The 22,514-nt window shown below is 45.6% G+C and overlaps 1 protein-coding gene and 1 pseudogene across 2 annotated transcripts in view; both read right to left on the bottom strand.

Moving 5' to 3' along the window:
- NUP210L (nucleoporin 210 like) overlaps positions 1-22,514 on the bottom strand; it is a 166,393-nt gene that overhangs the window by 5,883 nt on the left and 137,996 nt on the right. The window contains exons 34-37 of one of the 2 annotated variants that reach the window (XM_010364729.2): positions 15,435-15,561; positions 12,529-12,678; positions 4,708-4,958; positions 3,834-4,038 (exon numbers count right to left, since the gene is read on the bottom strand). In XM_010364729.2, coding sequence (XP_010363031.1) covers positions 3,834-4,038; positions 4,708-4,958; positions 12,529-12,678; positions 15,435-15,561 — 733 coding nt within the window. The remainder of the gene's footprint in view (positions 1-3,833; positions 4,039-4,707; positions 4,959-12,528; positions 12,679-15,434; positions 15,562-22,514) is intronic. The other variant, XM_010364730.2, reaches the window with a different exon arrangement.
- On the bottom strand, positions 746-833 carry LOC115899322 (annotated as a pseudogene).

Here is a 22,514-nt window from a genome sequence, read left to right as displayed (position 1 = left end):
GCCTCACAGGTTCAAGTGCTTCTCCTGCCTCGGCCTCTCAAAAGACTGGGACTACAGGAGTATGCAACCACATACAGCTAATTTTTGTGGTTTTAGCAGAGATGGGGTTTCACCATGTTGGCCAGGCTGGTCTTGAACTCCCGACCTCAGGTGATCTGCCCACCTCAGCTTCCCAAAGTGCTGGCATTACAAGGGTGAGCTACTGTGCCTGGCCTTTTGGCCATTTTTCTTTCTCTCTCTCTCTCTCTTCTCTCTCCTCTCTCTCTCTCTTTCTTTTTCTTTTCTGAGACAGCCTTTTTCTCTCACCTAGGCTGCGGTGCAGTGGTGAGATATCAGCTCACTCCATCTCTGCCGCCCAGGCTGGTGATTACTATATTTTTTTTTTTTTTTGGACAGAGTCTTGCTCTGTCCCAGGCTGGAATGCAGTGGCACAATCTTGACTGACTGCAACCTCCGCCTCCCCATTCAAGCTATTCTCCTGCCTCAGCCTCCCAAGTAGCTGGGATTACAGGTGCGTGCCACTACACCTGGCTATTTTTTATTTGTTTTTATTTATTTTTATTTTTAGTAGAGACGGGGTTTCACCATGTTGGCCAGGCTGGTCTCGAACTCCTGACCTTGTGATCCACCTGCCTTGGCCGTCCAAAGTGCTGGGATTACAGGCATGAGCCACCATGCCTGGCCGATTACTGTAATTTTTAAGTGAGAAATATTTTTTAGATATGGCAGGAGGAACATGAATATATCTACAGATTCTTTTTTTCTCTCTCTATACATTCTGAGAAACTTCTCTAGTAATGAACTATAGAAATGATCCCTGAAAGTATAGTCAATGAATTCTGTTGGTGACAAAAGCACACACTACTGCTGATATTATGATGGTTTGCTGCCTATATTAATAATTAGTGAAAGTGCTAACTTTAAGTTAGTGGTCAGTTGAAAATAAAGATGCATGGCTGGGCGTGGTAACTCACGCCTGTAATCCCATCATTTTGGGAGGTTGAGGTGGGTGGATCATTTGAGATCAGGAGTGCCTAACATGGTGAAACCTCGCCTCTACTAAAAATACAAAAATTAGCCGGGCATGGTGGTGGGCACCTGCAATCCCAGCTACTCCGGAGGCTGAGGGAGGAGAATCACTTGAACCTGGGAGGTGGAAGTTGCAGTGAGCTGAGATGGCGCCACTGCACTCCAGACTGGGTGACAGAGAGAGACTCTGTCTCAAAAAAAAAAAAAAGAAGATGCAATTTTTCTCCACTTAGGGTCACGGACACCTTGAATTCTATCTATGGACCTTTGTGGGGATCCATGGTCTCTAGATTTTAAAACTCTGCTCCAATACATTCTAGTGATGGTATCTAGAGATAGCTTTTTTTTTTTTTTTTTTTTTTTTTTTTTTTGAGGCGGAGTCTCGCTCTGTCGCCCAGACTGGAGTGCAGTGGCCGGATCTCAACTCACTGCAAGCTCCGCCTCCCGGGTTTACGCCATTCTCCTGCCTCAGCCTCCTGAGTAGCTGGGACCATAGGCGCCCGCCACCTCGCCCGGCTAGTTTTTTTTGTATTTTTAGTAGAGACGGGGTTTCACCATGTTAGCCAGGATGGTCTCGATCTCCTGACCTCGTGATCCGCCCGTCTCGGCCTCCCAAAGTGCTGGGATTACAGGCTTGAGCCACCGCGCCCGGCCTGCTTTTTTTTTTTTTTTAATTCCTGAGACAGGGTCTCGTTCTGTCACCCAGGCTGGAGTGCAGTGGTGCAATCATGCCTCACTGCAACTTCAACCTCCTGGGCTTAGGCAATCCTCCCACCTCAACCTCCTGCTAGGACTTCAGGTGCATGCCACCATGCCTGGCTAATTCTTTGGATTTTTAGTAGAGATAAGGTTTTGTTATGTTGCTTAGCCTGGTCTTGAACTCCTGAGCTCAAGCGATCCTCCAGTCTTAGCCTCCCAAAGTGCTAGGATTACAGGTGTGAGCCACGGCGCCAGCATCTCAGTTTCCTCAGCTCTTGGGAAAAAATACCTACCTCCTAGAGTTATGAGAAATAAACCAAAAGCATATAAATGTGCTTAGGATAATAGTCAATACAAACCAGATGCTCACGTAAACATCAACAAAAACCTATTTCCCATTAGGAGATACACTATAATTTAGTTTAGATCATTCCCAGTAATTAAGTAGTTTCCCTTGAGGGGTGGGGAAGCGGGTATGACAAATACAATATAAGGAGACTGATGGTTCTCTTGCTTTTCTAACACCTTTTCATAACTATTCCCATCCTATCCAAATGTGGCATTGTTCCTAAACTAGGTAATGCCTGGAATCAGGATTTGGGGGAGCTAAGTCTTGGTTCTAGGGTTAACATTGGCCCATTGCCTTATGCAAAAAGATTTAAATACTTTTGAAGACAACAAAACAGGTATCAATAAGATTGGCCAGGCGCGGTGGCTCACGCCTGTAATCCCAGCACTTTGGGAGGCCGAGGTGGGCGGATCACCTGAGGTCAGGAGTTCAAGACCAGCCTGGCAAAATGGTGAAACCCCATTTCTACAAAAATACAAAAATTAGCAGGGCATGGTGGTGTGTTCCTGTAATCCAAGCTACTTGTGAGTCTGAGGCGGGAGAATCGCTTGAACCTGGGAGGTGGAGGTTGCAGTGAGCCAAGATCATGCCATTGCACTCCAGCCTGGGTGACAGAGCAAGACTCTGTCTCAAAAAAAAAAAAAAAAAAAAAAGTTTAAAATAGGGCAAATAGTATTGTTACAAAGCTGGCAAACTCGTGTTCAGCTGACAACTATTCTTCCTCCTTCCTTTTTTTTTTTTTTTTTTTTTTTGAGACAGGGTCTTGCTCTGTCACCAGGCTGGAGTGCAGTGGCACAATCACTGTTCACTGCAGCCTTGAACGCCTGGTCTCAAGCAATCCTCCTGCCTCAGCCTCCTGAGTAGATGGGACCACAGGTCCATGCCACCATGCCCAGGTAATTTTTTATTGATACGGAGTTTTGCCTTGTTCCCCAGGCTGGTCTCGAATTCCTGAGCTCAAGGGATCTGCCCACCTCGGCCTCCCAAAGTGCTGGAATTACAGGCGTGGGCCACCATGCCTGGCGAACAACTAGTCTTAAATATGTAAATTAAACGTAAAATTTAGGTAGTGTTAAGAAAGCTACCTAAAAGTTGCATTTTGGGTAGGTTTGGAAGATTCATGCCTCAACTAGTTTGAGTAATCTTGGTCAAGTGGCTGAATGTTTCCCATTAACTGAAATGTGATAACATCTGTCCCCCCTTATCTGTGGGGAATATGTTCCAAGACCCTCAGTGGATGCTGCAGATAATATTGAACCCTCTATGTACTATGTTTTCTCCTTATTAAGTTGAGAACTTCCACTTTTTCACTTAAAGGAAGCACTTTCCAGCTTCTTTTTGGCATATGTGAATTGCAGGCATCACCACTCTTGTGCTTTGGAGCCATTATTAAGTAAAATAAGGGTTACTTGAAACAAGCACTGCACTGTGATACCTTGATACCAGTTGATTTGATAGCAGAGACTGCTACTAAGTGACTAAAGGGCTGATAGTGTGTACAGTATGAACACACTGGACAAAGAGATGATTCATCATAGGGGACCAGAGCAGGACAGTGTGAGATTTCCTCATGCTATTTGGAACAGTGCACAATTTAAACCATTTATTTCAGGAGTTTTCCATTTATTTTTGGACCACGGTTGACGGTCAGTTAAGTGAACCTCGGAAAGCAAAACTGCAGATGGGGGGTACTAATGTTAATACATTCTTTCTTCTTTTCCTCTCTAGATTATAAATAGGAATCTCTGATGCTTACCTGCACCCAACTTATCTTTCATAGCCCTCACTACCACTGCCTCACTTTGACTGGTGAGTACACAGGAAATATTGATGAAAACAGGTGATGCCATCTGCTGGAAGGAAGTGAAGTTGACCACTCTTACAGAGTAGATGGCCAGGCCAGGAGTGAGGGGAGAGCGGCTATGGCCAGTGACCACTAGAACTGGGGAGCTGGAGATGACCTTGGAGAAAAGATAAAACCTTTTATTTAAAAGAAGAAAAATCAGTTTTGTATCAGTATGTTCCAATCTCAAACATATACAGTACAATAATTGTCAAGATCTGGATTTCTTGCTAGCTAGCCGACAAACAATAAATCATTTACTTTTTTGTTGTTGTTTTGAGAGGGAGTCTCGCTCTGTCACCCAGGCTGGAGTGCAGTGGCACGATCTCAGCTCACTGCAACCTCCGCCTCCCGGGTTCAGGCAATTCTCCTGCCTCAGCCTCCCGAGTAGCTGGGACTACAGGCACCTGCCACCATGCCCAGCTAATTTTTGTACTTTTAGTAGACACGAGGTTTCACCATGTTGGCCAGGATGATATCGATCTTGTGATCCACCCAACTCGGCCTCCCAAAGTGCTGGGATTACAGGCATGAGCCACCACGCGCAGCCAATCGTTTACTTTTTACTCCTTTAGGTATGTTGACAAAGCTCATGACCTAGATTTTGGACTCTGGGAGTCTGCCTGGCATTATGAAGGAGACGGGTTTTCTTCATTTGATTTTGTCATTTCCCATGGTGATTTTTATTAGGTCACTCAGTAACTTCTTTTGCCCTTGAAGTGCGCATGAAAAGTATCTTTTCAAATTCCTGATCTCTTGTTCTGTTTTGGTTCAGTCCTTAACATACCTCTAGCTTCCCAAGAACTCTGTCCACTCCCAGTACTCTTATCTCTCCGATATCTTGTTTGTGGCTAAGAACCAATTCTGACTGGTTAATATAAAAGGCTGGGATGAAAGGAATGAGGATTCGTTGCATTCCATTCTTGCTACGTTCACTGACCAGTGTAGCCCACCCATAGACTGAGGTGTCAGCCACACTGAGGGCCTGTAGCAGCTCCTCTGACTGCGGTCGAACCTTTATTATGCAGACATAAACCCCTGAAAAAAAAAGAGGAAAAACTGATCAGGAAGATTCAGAGGCTCTACTGAGCCAACTGAATTAGGATAGGAAGGAAAAACTGTGACATGTGAATTCAGCAAAAGAGAAAATGTGAATTTAGTTTTGAGTGTTCAATATCAGCACAATATTGGTCACTATGAGGAGGATACCAAATAAAAACAGTTCTAGAGAAACCACAACTGAACTTGTTTACTGAGAATACCATTCTTTCTTTTTTTCTGGAGACAGGGTCTCGTGCCGTCATGCAGGCTAGAGCACAGTGGCACGATCATGGCATTCTGCAGCCCTGACCTCCCAGGCTCCAGCGATCCTCCCACCTCAGCCTCCCGAGTAGCTGGGACTACAGGCATGAACCACCATGCCTGGCTAATTTTTGTATTTTTAGCTGAGGCGGGTGGATCACAAGGTCAAGAGTTCGAGTCCAGCCTGGCCAACATGGTGAAACCGCATCTCTACTAAAAATACAAGGATTAGCCGGGCGTGATGGTGGGTACCTGTAATCCCAGCTACTTGGGGGACTGAGGCAGGGAAATTGCTTGAACCTGGGAGATGGAGGTTGCAGTGAGCTGAGATCGCACCACTGCATTCCAGCTTGGGGACAGAGCAAGACTCCGTTTAAAAAAAAAAAAAAAATTTGTATTTTTTTTTGTAGAGATGAGGCTTCACTATGTTGCCCAGGCTGGTCTCAAATTCCTGGGCTCAAGCGATCCTCCTGCCTTGGCCTCCCAAAGGGCTGGGTTTACAAGCGTGAGAAACCGCCCCTGGCTAAGAATACCATTCTTATTCAACATGTCAGGGAATATTAAATGATATAACACAAGCAGGGCACTTAAGAGCTGGGCATACAGAATGAAGGAGTCAGTGCTGGTGAACTCAGGAAAGGATTTGTGAAAGAAAGACAAGCTTTGAGCATCATTAATAACTTATGCATCAGACCACCTCTTGGTGTCATTATTTTTAGTCAATGGTAGGAACTGTTTTTCTAGTTACCCATGCTTAATCCTTAGCTGTCTTTGTTTTTTTTTTTTTTTTAAAGAGACAGAATTTCACACTGTTGCGCAGGTTGGAGTGCAGTGGCGCAATTCTACCTCACTGCAGCCTTGAACTCCTGGGTTCAAGTAATCCTCCCACCTCAGCCTCCCAAGTAGCTAGGACTCCAGGCATGTGCCACCATGCCTGGCTAATTTTTAATTTTTATTTATTATTATTATTTTATATATATTTTTGAGACGGAGTCTCGTCCTGTTGCCCAGGCTGGAGTGCAATAGTGCAATCTCAGCTCACTGCAAGCTCTGCCTCCTGGGTTCACGCCATTCTCCTGCCTCAGCCTCCCGAGTAGCTGGGACTACAGGTGTCCGCCACCACATCCGGCTAATTTTTGTATTTTTAGTAGAGACGGGGTTTCACTGTGTTAGCCAGGATGGTCTCGATCTCCTGACCTCGTGATCTGCCTGCCTCGGCCTCCCAAAGTGCTAGGATTACAGGCGTGAGCCACCATGCCTGGCCTATTTATTATTTTTGTAGAGACAGAGTCTTGTTCTTGCCCAGGCTGGAGTGCAGTGGCATGATCACAACTCACTGAAACCTTGAATTCTTGGGCTCAAGCAATCTTCCTGCCTCAGAGCTAGGGCTACAGGTGCGCACCACCAGGCCTGGCTATTTTATTTTTTGAGAGACAAGGTCTTGCTATGTTGCCCAGGCTGGTTTCAAACTCCTGGGCTCAAGTGATCCTCCTGCTTCAGCCTCCTAAAACATTAGGATTATAGGCATGAGCCACTGCACCTGGCCTTAGTTGTCTTTACATCCTTTCCTTCATCCCTATATCCAATCATTTCCAAATCTTGCTAACTCCTCCTCTGAAATGTCTCTGACATCTGCCCCTTCTTAGTATTTCTCTATTAGTCTGGTCTAGACCCTTATCAAAATGCATGCTTGGATTATTGCAGTTGGATAATTATGGATAATTAGTCTGGTCTAGACCCTTATTAGTCTGGTCCAGACCCCTTAGTCTGGTCTAGACCCTTATCAATTCATGCTTGCGTTATTGCCCTTTCACAGGTATCCTTGCCTGTTATTCCACTTTTCTTTTGAGACCAAGTCTCACTCTGTTGCCCAGGCTGGAGTGCGGTGGTGTGATCTCAGCTCACTTCAAGCTCTGCCTCCTGGGTTCAAGTGATTCTCCTGCCTCAGCCTCCCACATAGCTGGGATTACAGGTGCCCGACTAATTTTTGTATTTTTAGTAGAGGCAGAGTTCCACCACGTTGGCCAGGCTGGTCTTGAACTCCTGACCTCAAATGATCCGCCCACCTCAGCCTCCCAAAGTGCTGGGATTACAGGCATGAGTCACCGTGTCCTGGCGTTATTCCTCTTTTCTTTATTTGAGACAGGTTATCCATCTGTTGCCCAGACTATAGTGCAGTGGTGTGATCACGGCTCACTGCAGCCTTAAACTCTTGGGCTCAAGGGATTCTCCCACCTTGGCCTCTCAAGTAGCTGGGATTACAGGCATGAGCCACTGTGGCCAGGCTATTCCTCTTTTTCTTTTCTTTTCTTTTCTTTTTTTTTGAGATGGAGTCTCGCTCTACTGCCCAGGTTAGAGCGTGGTGGCATACTTTTGGCTCACTGCAGCCTCCACCTCCTGAGTTCAAGCAGTTCTCCTGTATGAGCCTCCTGAGTAGCTGGGATTACAGGCGTGCACCACCATGCCCGGTTAATTTTTGTATTTTTAGTAGAGACAGCGGTTTCACCATGTTGGTCAGGCTGGTCTTGAACTCCTGACCTCGTGATCCACCCTCCTCGGCCTCCCAAAGTGCTGGGATTACAGGCGTGAGCCACCGTGTCCGGCCTCCTCTTTTCTTTTTCTTATCCATTCTATATACTGCCACTAAATCCTTAAAAACTGCCTTCATTCTTTTTTTTTGTTTTTTTTTTTGAGACGGAGTCTCGCTCTGTCGCCCAGGCTGGAGTGCAGTGGCCGGATCTCAGCTCACTGCAAGCTCCGCCTCCCAGGTTTACGCCATTCTCCTGCCTCAGCCTCCCGAGTAGCTGGGACTACAGGCGCCTGCCACCTCGCCCGGCTAGTTTTTTTGTGTTTTTTAGTAGAGATGGGGTTTCACCGTGTTAGCCAGGATGGTCTCGATCTCCTGACCTCATGATCCGCCTGTCTCGGCCTCCCAAAGTGCTGGGATTAAAGGCTTGAGCCACTGCGCCCGGCCCTTTTTTTTTTGAGATGGAGTCTTGTCTGTTGCCCGGGCAAGATGGAGTGCAGTGGCGTGATCTCGGCTCACTGCAACCTCCGCCTCCCCGGTTCAAGCAATTCTCCTGCCTCAGCCTCTCAAGTAGCTGGGACTACAGGCGTGAGCCACCAGGCCCGGCTAATGTTTGTATTTTTAGTAGAGTTGGGGTTTCACCACGTTGGCCAGGCTGGTCTCGAACACCTGACCTCAGGTGATCCACCCGCCTCAGCCTTCCAAAGTGCTTGGATTACAGGCCCAGTGTTTTTTTTTTTTTTTTTGAGACGGGGTTTCGCTCCTGTTGCCTAGGCTGGAGTGCAATGGCGTGATCTCAGCTCACCACAACCTCTGCCTCCTGGGTTCAAGCGATTCTCCTGCCTCAGCCTCCCGAGTAGCTGGGATTACAGGTATGCACCACCATGCCTGGCTAATTTTGTATTTTTGTATTTTTTTTCTTTTTTTGTTGAAACAGAGTTTTGCTCTTACTGCCCAGGCTGGAATGCAATGGTGTGATCTCGGCTCACCACAATCTCCGCCTCCCGGGTTCAAGCAATTCTCCTGCCTGAACCTCCTGAGTGGCTAGGATTACAGGCATGTGCCACCACACCTGGCTAATTTTGTATTTTTAGTAGAGATGGGGTTTCTCCACGTTGGTAAGGCTGGTCTCGAACTCCCAACCTCAGGTGATCTGCCCGCCTCAGCCTCCCAAAGTGTTGGGATTACAGGCGTGAGCCACCATGCGCTGCCCTAATTTTGTATTTTTAGTAGAAATGGGGTTTCTTCATGTTGGTCATGCTGGTCTTGAACTCCCAACCTCAGGTGATCTGCCCGCCTCAGCCTCCCAAAGTGTTGGGATTACAGGCGTGAGCCACCGCACCTGACCAAAAACTGCCTTCATTTTTATTTTATTTATTTATTTATTTATTTAACTTTTTTTTTTTTTTTTTTTTTTTTTTTTTTTTTTTTTTGAGACGGAGTCTCGCTCTGTCGCCCGGGCTGGAGTGCAGTGGCCGGATCTCAGCTCACTGCAAGCTCCGCCTCCTGGGTTTACACCATTCTCCTGCCTCAGCGTCCCGAGTAGCTGGGACTACAGGTGCCAGCCACATCGCCTGGCTAGCTTTTTTTTGTATTTTTTAGTAGAGACGGGGTTTCACCATGTTAGCCGGGATGGTCTCGAACTCCTGACCTCGTGATCCACCCGTTTCGGCCTCCCAAAGTGCTGGGATTACAGGCTTGAGCCACTGCGCCCGGCCTATTTATTTATTTAGACATAATCTTGCTCTATCACCAAGGCTAGGGTGTAGTGGCATTATCATGGCTCACTGCAGCCTCAACCTCCTGGGCCCAAGTGATTTCATCTTATTTTTGGGAAAAAAAAAACAAACCAAACCAAAACTAAAACAAACTTCTCTAGGGCCCTATATTGCCTGGAACGTCCTGTTCTCTTCACATCTAGTTCACTCTTAGTCATACTTCTAAAGGTCATTCCCTCTGTAAAACCTTACTTATTTTTGCCTCAGGTTTCATGTAGATACTCCTTTCTTTCTACTTTCTTTTTATTTATTTATTTATTTTTCTGAGATGGAGTCTCACTCTTATCGCCTAAGCTGGAGTGCAATGGCGTGATCTTGGCTCACTGCAACCTCCGCCTCCTGGGTTCAAGCAATTCTCCTGCCTCAGCCTCCTGAATAGCTGGGATAACAGGCATGTGCCACCACAGCCGGCTAATTTTGTGTTTTTAGTAGAGACCGGGTTTCCCCATGTTGGTGAGGCTGGTGGTGAACTCCCGACCTCAGGTGATCCGCCTGCCTCAGCCTCTCAAAGTGCTGGGATTACAGGCCTGAGCCACCGCACCTGGCCTGTATTTTTTTCTATCTATCTATCTATCTATCTATCTATCTATCTATCTATCTATCTATCTATCTATCTATTGAGAGACGGAGTCTCACTCTGTCGCCCAGACTGGTGTGCAGTGGCGTGATCTTGGCTCACTGCAAGATCCGCCTCCTGGGTTCACGCCATTCTCCTGCCTCAGCCTCCTGAGTAGCTGGGACTATAGGCACCTGCCACCACACCCGGCTAATTTTTTGTATTTTTTTAGTGGAGAGGGGGTTTCACCTTGTTAGCCAGGATGGTCTCGATCTTCTGACCTCATGATCCGCCCACTTTGGCCTCCCAAAGTGCTGGGATCACAGGCATGAGCCACCACGCCCGGCCTTATTTATTTATTTTTGAGACGGAGTCTTGCTCTGTTGCCCAGGCTGGAGTGCAGTGGCACGATCTCGGCTCACTGAAACCTCTGCCTCCTGGATTCAAGTGATTCTCCTGCCTCAGCCTCCCGAGTAGCTGGGACTACAGGTACCTGCCACCATGCCTGGCTAATTTTTGTATTTTTAGCAGAAATGGGGTTTCACCATGTTGGCCAGGCTGGTCTCAAACTTCTGACCTCAAATGATTTGTCTGCCATGGCCTCCCAAAGGGCTGGGATTATGAGCGTGAGCCACTGCACCTGGCCTGATTTATTTTTTCACCAATAAGTTGAAGTCATGAACATATATGTGTCTATCCTGTAACTCATCACCTAGTAGGGTAACACTAAAAGTTAAAAGGTTTAGGCTGGACATGGTGGTTCATGCCTATAATCCCAGCACTTTGGGAGGCCAAAGTGGAATCACTTGAGGCTAGGAGTTTGAGACCAGCCTGAGCAACATAGGGAGATCCTGTCCCTACACAAACAAACAAACAAAATAAAGAAACAAAAATGGCTGGGTGCGGTGGCTCACACCTGTAATCCCAACACTTTGGGATGCTGAGGCAGGTGGATCACGAGGTCAGGAGTTTGAGACCAGACCAGCCTGACCAACATTGTGATACCTCATCTCTACTAAAACTACAAAAATTATCTGGGCATGGTGACACGCGCCTGTAATCCCAGCTACTCAGGAGGCTGAGGCAAGAGAATAGCTTGTAACCGGGAGGCAGAGGTTGCAGTGAGCTGAGATCGTACCACTGGACTCCAGTCTGGGAGACAGAGTGAGGCTCCATCTCAAAAACAAAACAAAACAAAAAAACAAACAAACCAAAAATTACTTTACTTTTCTTTGTTACTCCACATCTTCTCCTGCTATCAGGTATTATAAACAGTTTGCTGAATGAACCTTCCTTCAGTGGTTGCTAATGACCCAAACCATTCAGACTGCCTGATCTAGCATTAGAGGTTCTCTCATGATGAAGCACTACTTTATTTATACCTTACTTTTTTTTTTTTTTTTTTTTTTTTTGAGATGTAGTCTTGCTCTGTTGCCCAGTCTGGAGTGCAGTGGCGTGATTTTGGTTCACTGCAACTTCCATCTCCCAGTTCAGGCAATTCTCCCTGCCTCAGTCTCCCCAGTAGTTGGGATTACAGGTGCCTCCCACCACGCCTGGCTAATTTTTGTATTTTTTGTAGAGATGGGGGTTTCGTCATGTTGGCCAGGCTGGTCTCTGAAGCCCTGACCTCAGGTGATCCGCCTGCCTCGGCCTCCCAAAGTACTGGGATTACAGGTGTGAGCCACTGCGCCCGGCCCTATACCTTACATTTGATATGAATCCTTTCATTTTTAGATAAGCTGATTTACATAGAGTCATCCTAACATCATGCCTATTTCCACTTTTCACTTGTTAATCCTATTCTTTAATTTGGAATATCTTCCAATTCAACAAAACATCCAAACACTGTGCTACATGCTGGGAATGAAAGATAAATGAGACACAATGCAGAGCCTCACAGAGTTAATGGGGACTAACAAGAAAATAGTAAATTATAATAGAAAAGCACAGGGTATTCTAGGAGGCATGTGTTAAAAATTATTTGAATAGGGCTGGGGGCAGTGGGCTTAACACCTGTAATTCCAGCACTTTGGGAGGCTGAGGCAGGAAGACTGCTTGAGGCCAGGAGTTTGAGACCAGCCTGGGCAATATAGGAAGATCATGTTGCTCTTAAAAAAAAAAAAAAAAAAGGGCATGATGACATGTGCCTGTAGTCCTAGCTACTCAGGAGGCTGAGGCAAGGGGATTGCTTGAGACTAGGAGTTCAAGATTACAGTGAGCTATGATCACACTGTTACACTCCAGCCTTAGGCAACACAGCAAGACCCTGTCTCAAAAAAAAAAAAAAAAAGAGCTCAATGTGTTGAACAAAAGTGTTGCCTGAGAAAAATTCCACAGTTATATATCAGATGAAACTACAGATATAAAAGCAGTCAAATAAGAATGGGACAATTGTACAAATAGATAAACAGAATGGGAAAACCAGAGTCAACTGGTGTAACCTACCTTTCTCCATACTGAAATCTGAATGGACATGAAAGACTTTACTTGCTGGAATGTCTAGCAAAGTATTACTGAACTGTACATGGCACAGCATGAGGGTTGCTGGAAGAAGTACTTTTGTAATGGCCAAGGCCTGGTTTGGGGTACAGAATCCTGAAAAGCAGAAAAGAGGTAAATAGCTTTGTCACTAACAATAATTTGTAAAAAGAGACCATTATACGGCAGCAATTTTGGATTATAAAAAAAATAAGCAAGAAAGAGGGTCAAGGCCGGGCACAGTGGCTCAAGCCTGTAATCCCAGCACTTTGGGAGGCCGAGACGGGCGGATCACAAGGTCAGGAGATCGAGACCATCCTGGCTAACCCGGTGAAACCCCGTCTCTACTAAAAAATACAAAAAACTAGCCGGGCGAGGTGGCGGGCGCCTGTAGTCCCAGCTACTCAGGAGGCTGAGGCAGGAGAATGGCGTGAACCCGGGAGGCGGAGCTTGCAGTGAGCTGAGATCCGGCCACTGCACTCCAGCCCGGGCGACAGAGCGAGACTCCATCTCAAAAAAAAAAAAAAAAAAGAAAAAAAAAAAGAAAGAGGGTCAATTATGGCTGGTTTGCCCACTCTGCTTCAATCAAGGTGAAAGAATAGTGTGAGACCCTCACATTCTAATTTGCGAATGACTACAGTGGGGCTTCCGTTATCAATATCATACATAGGTGGTATCTTTTTTCAAAGGTTTTTTTTGAATTCATCAGTGGGAGTAAAAAAGATTATAGGGAAGTTAGAAATCTATTAAAAATAGGCCGGGTGAGGTGGCTCATACCTGTAATCTCAGCACTTCGGGAAGCCGAGGCAGGCGGATCACCTAAGGTCGGGAGTTCGAGACCAGCCTGACCAACATGGAGAAACTCCATCTCTACTAAAAATACAAAATTAGCTGGGGGTGGTGGTGCACACCTGTAATCCCAGCTACTTGGGAGGCTGAGGCAGGAGAATCGATTGAACCCAGGAGGCGGAAGTTGCGGTGAGCTGAGATTGTGCCATTGCACGCCAGCCTGGGCAACAAGAGCGAAACTCCATCTCAAATAGATAAATAAATAAATAAAAATAAAGTAGTACAGTTGGGAGGTGGCTTTTAGGTCTAGGATAATTTGTTTTTCATATACAATATTGTAATACAATTACAATATAATTCAAGCCCCAAGCCCCTAGAACTTCATCACAAGTGGTGCCTTAAGAGGAATCATATAGACAGCAAGAAGTGGACTGTTGTTATCATTGGGTCAGCTGCAATGGGTGGCATTCTTCTTGAAAAATCTTCAGCAAAATCAAAGGGACTGATGCATGAGGTTTCTCAATAAAGTAAGTAGTGATTTTAGAAAGATTCTGGGGAATAAAACGGCAGTCTGTTGGCTGGGTGTGGTGGCTCAAGCTTGTAATCCCAGCACTTTGGGAGGCCGAGACGGGCTGATCACTTGAGGTCAGGAGTTCGAGACCAGCCTGGCCAACATGGTGAAACCCCGCCTCTACTAATAATACAAAAGTTAGCTGGGCATGGTAGCATGTGCCTGTAGTCCCCGCTACTCAGGAGGCTGAGGCAGGACAATTGTTTGAACCCAGGAGGCAGATGTTGTGGTGAGCCGATATCACACCACTGCACTCCAGCCTGGGCGACAGAGCAAGACTCCATCTCAAAAAAAAAAAAAAAAAAGTCTGTTTATAAAATCGTAATTTGGACAACAGTGGGTGAATATGTTACAAAGAAACATTTAGTATTTTTTATCTATAAAATAACCTGGGAAATTTTAAAGATAAAATATTCTTTACTTATTTATCTATCTTTGTATTTATAATAAAATCAAATAGCTAATTTGAAAAAATATGTTAAATGCTTGAAGAACAAAAGGCAAATAGAATTAAAATTATCTTTTTTTTTTTTTTTTTTTTTTTTTTGAGATGGAGTCTTGCTCTATCGCCCAGGCTAGGGTGCAGTGGCGTGATCTCAGCTCACTGCAACCTCTGTCTCCCGGGTTCAAGCAATTCTCCTGCCTCAGCCTCCCGAGTAGCTGGGATTACAGGCACCCACCACTGCACCTGGCTAATTTTTGTATTTTTAGTAGAGACAGAGTTTCACCATCTTACCAAGCTAGTCTCGAACTCCTGACCTTGTGATCCACCCGCCTCAGCTTCCCAAAGTGCTGGTATTACAGGTGTGAGCCACCACGCCTGGCCATCTATTTTTTTTTTTTTTTGAGAAATGGGGTCTTGCTCTGTTGCCCAGGCTGGTCTCAAACTCCTGGCCTCAAGCAATCCTCCCACCACAGCGTCCTAAATAATTGGGATTACAGTCGTGAGCCACCATGCCAGAGTCCTAAAATTACCTTAAGTGTTTTTTTTTTTTTTTGAGATGGAGTCTTACTCTGTCGCCCAGGCCGGAGTCCGGTGGTGCAATCTTGGCTCACTCTAACCTCTGCTTCCTGGGTTCAAGCGATTCTCTTGCCTCCGACTCCAAGTAGCTGGGATTATAGGTGCACACCACCACACCCAGGTAGTTTTTGTATTTTTAGTAGAGACGGGGTTTCACCATGTTGGTCAGGCTGGTCTTGAACTCCCGACCTCAGGTGATCTGCCTGCCTCGGCCTCCCAAAGTGCTGGGATTACAGGTGTAAGCCACCATGCCCAGCCTAAAATTTGTATTTTTAAAACTAGAAAGACAATAGTGACTAGGATGAGCCTATTTTAAAACCTTAGTCTTGTCATAATTTCTGAGATCTCATAGAGCTCTATGATTTATTTGTCAAGATGGAGTCAGTTTTGAAATAAAAAGAAAATCTGGATTACTAATCCAAAGGGATAAATGAATTGAGGGAAAATGAGAAAGATAGGAACAATCACTGAAACCATAAAGAGATTCCTGACCTTTAAGATTGACACCATTTCTGCCAGTGGTGATGAAGAGCTTAAATACAGTTGAATTGAGGGTATTGGTGAGATAAGTCTTGAGGTCATAACTGAGCATTAATCTTGATGATGCATTGACCACCACCTGTCAGCAAATCAAAGGAAAATCTGCACCTAAGTTCCTAGAGAATCTGATTCCTTCCAGATCCACCCTCATAACTTATTTAACCAAAAGTATCTGTTTCACACAAGTACAAATTGCCCATCTCATGACCACATAATTGAGAACAACAAAATCTGTTTGCCTTTGAAAACAAAATAACTTTTTTTGTTTTCGAGTCAGGGTCTTGCTGTGTCACCCAGGCTGGAGTGCAATGGCCTGATCATGGCTGACTGAAGCCTCAAATTCCTAGGCTCAAGCAATCCTCCTGCCTCAGCCTCTAGAGAAGCTGGGACTACAGGTATGTGTCACCATGCCTAGCCAAAAAACGACGGGGTCTTGGCTGGGCGCAGTGGCTCACGTCTATAATCCCAGCACTTTGGGAGGCCAAGGTGGATGGATCACGAGGTCAGTAGATCAAGACCATCCTGGCTAACACGGTGAAACTCCGTCTTTACTACAAAATACAAAAAATTAGCCGGGCCTGGTGGCGGGTGCCTGTAATCCCAGCTACTCAGGAGGCTGAGGCAGGAGAATGGCGTGAACCCAGGAGGCGGAGCTTGCAGTGAGTGGAGATGGCACCACTGCACTCCAGCCTGGGCGACAGAATGAGACTCCAAAAAAAAAAAAAAAAGACGGGGTCCCACTATGTTGTCCTGGGTGTTCTCGAACTCCTGGCCTCAAGCCATCCTTCCACCTTGGCCTCCCAAAGTGCTGAGATTACAGGCATAAGCTACCATGCCCAGCCCCAAAATAACATTTTTTCCAGAAGGAAGTCTTGGGTCCAATTATTCCTTCAGACATATCTTCCCTTTGTATGACTCCCTATTAAAATGCCTTTGAGGCCAGGTGTGGTGGCTCATGCCTGTAATCCCAGCACTCTGGGAGGCTGAGGCGGGTGGATCACTTGAGGTCAGGAATTTGAGACCAGCCTGGCCAGCATGGCAAAATCCTGCCTCTACTAAAAATACAAAAATTAGCCACGCATGTTGGAACGTGCCTGTAATCCCAGCTACTAGGGAGGCTGAGGCAGGAGAATCACTTGAATTCGGGAGATGGAGTCTGCAGTGAGCCGAGATTGTGCCATTGCACTCCAGCCTGGGTGACAGAGTGAGACTCCATCTCAAAAAACAAACAAACAAACACACACACAAACATAAAACAACTGTAACTGTAGGACATTTTCTCTTTCTCTCTGGTTGCATATAATCTCAATCTTTTCTGAAACTTCAAAGTACATTTTTTTTTCTCAAGAATACTTGTAGTGTTCTGCCTTATATTGTAAGTTTTTGTTTGTTTGTTTGTTTGTTTTTGAGATGGAGTCTTGCTCTGTCACCCAGGCAATCTCAGCTCACTGCAGCCTCTGCCTCCCGGGTTCCAGCAGTTCTCCTGCTTCAGCCTCCCAAGTAGCTGGGATTACAGGCATGTGCCACCATGCCTGGCTGATTTTTTGTATCTTTAGTAGAAACAGGATTTCACCATGTTGGCCAGGCTGGTCTCAAACTCCTGACCTCAAGTGATCCACTGACTTCGGCCTCTAAAAGTGCTGGGATTACAGGTATGAGCCACCATGCCCAGCCCTTAATATTTTAAATTTAAATGCAATATACTCTATGTTCTCCTTAGTATTATCACAGGTTTTTAAAATTCAAGAACCTTAAGACCCAAATTAGTTACATTAATAGTTTAATAAAGAAAGGACTTTTGTCTTTTTCATATTTGTATTTCTGGAGGCCAGCACAATGCCTGACACTTAATAGGCTTCAATGAGTATCTGCTAATTAGTGAATAATTAAATGAGGATTCTACAAAGTACACAAACTAGAATAGGAGTAACCTTTTGACTTCCCTGTAGCATCTAACACCACAACCATTTCCTCCTTTGCCTTCTATGACACTCTTTCTCTTTGCTTTTCTAGTTCCTAATCCCTTCTCAGTCTCTTTTTCTAGTACTCGTTTCATGCTACCTCTGTCCTTGAACCTCTTATCTGCTCATAATACAAGTTCTTTTTGGATGTTATCCAAATTTTCCCTCTCTACCCTTATTTATTTTGTATTGAAGTTACCCTGATTTATTCATTAGTCTTCAAACACAACATGTACTTTTACTTGCCTTTTGTAATTATTTGTGCCATATATGTAATTGTTTATGTCACCACTAGACTATGAGCTCCTTAAAAGAAGGTACCAGATACGATGTGGACACATATTGAGTAATTTACTCATCTATAAAGTTGGGGCCAGGTGCAGTGACTCACATCTGTAATCCCAGCACTTTGGGAGGCTGAGGCAGGCAGCTCATTTGAGGCCAGGAGTTTGACACCAGCCTGGCCAACATGGCAAAACCCTGTCTCTACTAAAAATACAAAAATTAGCTGCGTGTGGTGGCTCATACCTGTAGTCCCAGTTACTTGGGAGGCTGAGGCATGAGAATTGCTTGAACCTGGAAGGTGGAGATTACAGTGACCAGAGATTGTGCCATTGCACTCCAGCCTGGGCAACAGAGTGAGATTCGGTTATAAAAATAAATAAATACATAAAATAAAACAAAGTTGGGATAATACTTTTTTTTTTTTTTTTTTTTTTTTTTTTTTTTTTTTTTTTGAGACAGAGTCTCACTCTGTTGCCCAGGCTGGAGTGCAGTGGCCGGATCTCAGCTCACTGCAAGCTCCGCCTCCTGGGTTTACACCATTCTCCTGCCTCAGCCTCCCGAGTAGCTGGGACTACAGGCGCCCGCCACCACACCCAGCTAGTTTTTTGTATTTTTTTTATTTTTTTTTATTATTTTTTATTTTTTTTATTTTTTATTTTTTTATTTTTTTATTTTTTTTTTGAGACGGAGTCTCGCTCTGTCACCCAAGCTGGAGTGCACTGGCCAGATCTCAGCTCACTGCAAGCTCCGCCTCCTGGGTTCACGCCATTCTCCTGCCTCAGCCTCCCGAGTAGCTGGGACTACAGGCTCCCGCCACCTCGCCCGGCTAGTTTTTTGTATTTTTTTAGTAGAGATGGGGTTTCACCGTGTTAGCCAGGATGGTCTCGATCTCCTGACCTTGTGATCCGCCCGCCTCGGCCTCCCAAAGTGCTGGGATTACAGGCTTGAGCCACCGTGCCCGGCCTTTGTATTTTTTTTAGTAGAGATGGGGTTTCACCGTGTTAGCCAGGATGGTCTCGATCTCCTGACCTCGTGATCCGCCCGTCTCGGCCTCCCAAAGTGCTGGGATTAAAGGCTTGAGCCACCGCGCCTGGCTGATAATACTTTTTTTTTTTTTTCAACTTTTATTTTAAGTTCCAGGTTACATGTGCAGGATGTGCAGGTTTGTTACATAGGTTAATGTGTGCCATGGCGGTTTGCTGCATAGATCAACCTATCACCCAGGTATTAAGCCCAGCATCCATTAGTTATTCTTCCTGATGCTCTCCCTCCCTCCATGCCCCCCATATTTACTTTGCAGAGTTAAAAGTGATACGATTAAAAGTGATAGGTGTACTGGATGTTAAAAAAAAAAAAAAAAAAAAAGACTGGGCTAGATGTGGTGGTACACACCTGTAATCCCAGCACTTTAGGAGGCTGAGGCAGATAGAACACTTGAGTCCAGGAGTTTGAGACCAGCCTGGGCAACAGGGTGAAACCCCATCTATCCAAAAATACAAAAAATTGGTTGGGCACAGTGGCTCATGCCTGTAATCCCAGCACTTTGGGAGGCTGAGGTGGGCAGGTCACTTGAGGTCAGAAGTTCAAGACAAGCCTGGCCAACATGGTGAAACCCTGTCTCTACTAAAATACAAAACTTAGCTGGGTATGGTGGCAGGTGCCTGTAATCCCTGCTACTTGGGAGTCTGAGGTAGGAGAATTGCTTGAATCCAGGAGGCGAAGGTTGCAGTGAGCCAAGATTCAGCCACTGCATTCCAGCTTGGGCGGCAGAGACTCTGTCTCAAAACACAAACACACACACGCACCCCCCCGCAAAATTAGCCAAGTGTGGTGGTGTGCACCTGTGGTCCCAGTTACTTGGGAGACTGAGGTGGGAGGATCTCTTGAGCCTAGGAGGTGGAGGTTGCAGTGATCCGAGATAACACCACTGCACTCCAGCCTGGGCAACAGAGCAAGACCCTGTCTCAAAAAAAAAAAAAAAAAAAAAAATAGATGGTCAGGCGCAGTGGCTCATGTCTATAATCCTAGCACTTTGGGAGGCTGAGGCAGAAAGATCACCTGAATCCAGGAGTTTGAGACCAGACTGGACAACATAGGGGGACCCTGTCTCTGCAAAAAAATAAATATAATTAGCCAGGTATGCTGGCACACGCTTGTGGTCCTGCTACTTTGGAGGCTGAGGCAGGAGGATGGCTTGAATCCAGGAGTTTGAGGCTGCAGTGAGCCATGATTGCATCATTGTACTGCAGCCCGGGCAACAGTGAGACACTATCTCTTAAAAAAAAAAAAAAGAAGATGAGAAGCACCAAGCCCATAGTAGATACACAAAAAGTTATAGCTACCATGCTTGAGGAATGAAAAAAGAGGAACAAAGAAGTGCTTTGGGCAAAGAGGAAGGAGACATTACATGTATTTAAGAGGGGAATAGAAAATATTTTTTTTGTTTGTTTTTGAGTCAGAGTCTCGCTCTGTCGCCCAGGCTGGAGTGCAGTGGTGCAGTCTCGGCTCACTACAAGCTCTGCCTCCTGGGTTCACACCATTCTCCTGCCTCAGCCTCCTGAGTAGCTGGGACTACAGGCGCCCACCACCACGCCCGGCTAATTTTTTGTATTTTTAGTAGAGATGGGGTTTCACCGTGTTAGCCAGGATGGTCTCGATCTACTGACCTCGTGATCTGCCCACCTCGGCCTCCCAAAGTGCTGGGATTACAGGCGTGAGCCACCTCGCCTGGCCGAAAATATTTAATTAAAAAAAAAATTCCTTTACTTGTTTACCTATCTCACCTACTGAAGAATATTACTCCCTCCAGCAATCTTCTGACTTAGATCAAATTTCGTTTCCACTGAATCATTCCCAATTCACTATTTCTCTTATTAAAAAAAAAATCCACAAAACAAACTCTTAACCCCAACTCCTTAAAAGAGCTTTCTATATTTGCTGTCTCCAAGTCTTTTTCTCCAATTCTCCAATCAAACATTCATTCATGTCACTCTGTTTGGGCGCAGTGGCTCATGCTTGTAATCCCAGCACTTTGGGAGGCCGAGGCAGGCCTATCACTTGGGCTCAGGAGTTCAAGACCAGCCTGGGCAACATGGTGAAACCCCATCTCTACCAAAAATATAAAACAAAACAAAACAAAAAAATTAGTTGGGCATGGTGGCATGTACCTGTAGTCCCAGTTACTAGGGAGGCTGTGGTGGGAGGATAGCTTGAGCCTAGGAAGCAGAGGTTACAGTGAGCTGAGATCACATCACTGCATTCCAGCCTGGGCAACAGGGCAAGACTCCATCTCAAAAAAAAAAAAAAAAAAAAGCCTGGGTGCAGCGGCAGCTCATGCATATAATCTCAGCAATTTGGGAGGCCAAGGCAGGCAGATCACATGAGGCCAGGAGTTTGAGACCAGCCTGGCCAACATGGGGAAACCCTGTCTCTACTAAAAATACAAAAATTAGCCAGGGGTAGTGGCACGTGCCTGTAATCCCAGCTATTCAGGAGGCTGAGGCACGAGAACTGCTTGAACTGGGGAGGCAGATGTTGTAGTGAGCCAAGATTAAGCCATTGTACTCCAGCCTGGGCGACAGAGCAAGATTCTGTCTCAAAAAAAAAAAAAAAAAGTGCTCAGGTTACTCCGCTGAAGCTGCTCAACAAAGTCACTAGCACCAGTCTCCATACTGCAAAAACCATCAGTCATTTCTCAATTTTCAGCTTAACCCATTAATAGTAATGATGGTTGATCACTCCCTCTTTCCTTGAAATACTTTGTTCACTTGCCTTCCAGGATACCCATATCTCTAGATTTTCCTCCCATTTCACTGGTTGTTTCTTTTTTTTCTTTTTTTTTTTTTTTTTTGAGACGGAGTCTCACTCTGTTGCCCCGGCTGGAGTGCAGTGGCGTGATCTTGGCTCACTGCAACGTCCGCCTCCTGGGTTCAAGCGATTCTTCTACCTCAGCCTCCTGAGTAGCTGGGGTTGCAGGTGTGCGCCACCATGCCCAGCTAATTTTTGTATTTTTAGTAGAGATGGGGTTTCACCATGTTGGTCAGGCTGGGTCTCGAACTTCTGACCTTGTGATCTGCCTGCCTTGGCCTCCCGAGGTGCTGGGATCACAGGCTCGAGCCATGGCGCCCAGCCTGGTTGTTTCTTATAAGTCTTTCTTATTGGTTCTTCTCTCAGAGCTCCCTTTTTCCCTTTTGTTTCTTTCTTTTTCCATTTGCCACTAATCAAAAGGCAATCAGAACTCTTAAGATTGAAGTGCTCCCAGAACGTAGTACTTAGATCTTTTTTCTATATATATATATATTTTTGAGACCAACTCTCACTCTGTTGCCCAGGCGGGAGTGCAGTGGCTTGATGTTAGCTCACTGCAACCTTCACCTCCCAGGTTCAAGCGATTCTCGTGCCTCAGCCTCCTGAGTAGCTGGGACTACCCGCGGGAGCCATCAGGTCCGGCTAATTTTTGTATTTTTAGTAGAGACAGGGTTTCACCATGTTGGCCAGGCTGGTCTCGAACTCCTGACCTCAGGTTATCCTCCCGCTTTGGCCTCCCAAAGTGCTGGGATTACAGATGTGAGCCACCACACCTGGCCTTCTTTCTATTTTACGCTCATTCTTTTGGTGATCTAATGGCCTTAAATATCTCTATTCCAAAGAGTCCCAGACTTTTATATGCAGCTACCTCAACATATCCAGTTGACATTTAAGAGACATATCCAATTTTACATATCCAAAGCTGACTGTTTTTCCCTCCAAAACTGTTCCAACTACAGTTTTCCCCATTTCAGTTGAC

This window comes from Rhinopithecus roxellana, chromosome 8, assembly GCF_007565055.1.
Source record: "Rhinopithecus roxellana isolate Shanxi Qingling chromosome 8, ASM756505v1, whole genome shotgun sequence".
In the NCBI taxonomy this organism is placed as follows: domain Eukaryota; kingdom Metazoa; phylum Chordata; class Mammalia; order Primates; family Cercopithecidae; genus Rhinopithecus; species Rhinopithecus roxellana.
The sequence above is the reverse complement of the archived record's forward strand: the minus strand, read 5'-3'. Positions and strand labels throughout refer to the sequence as shown.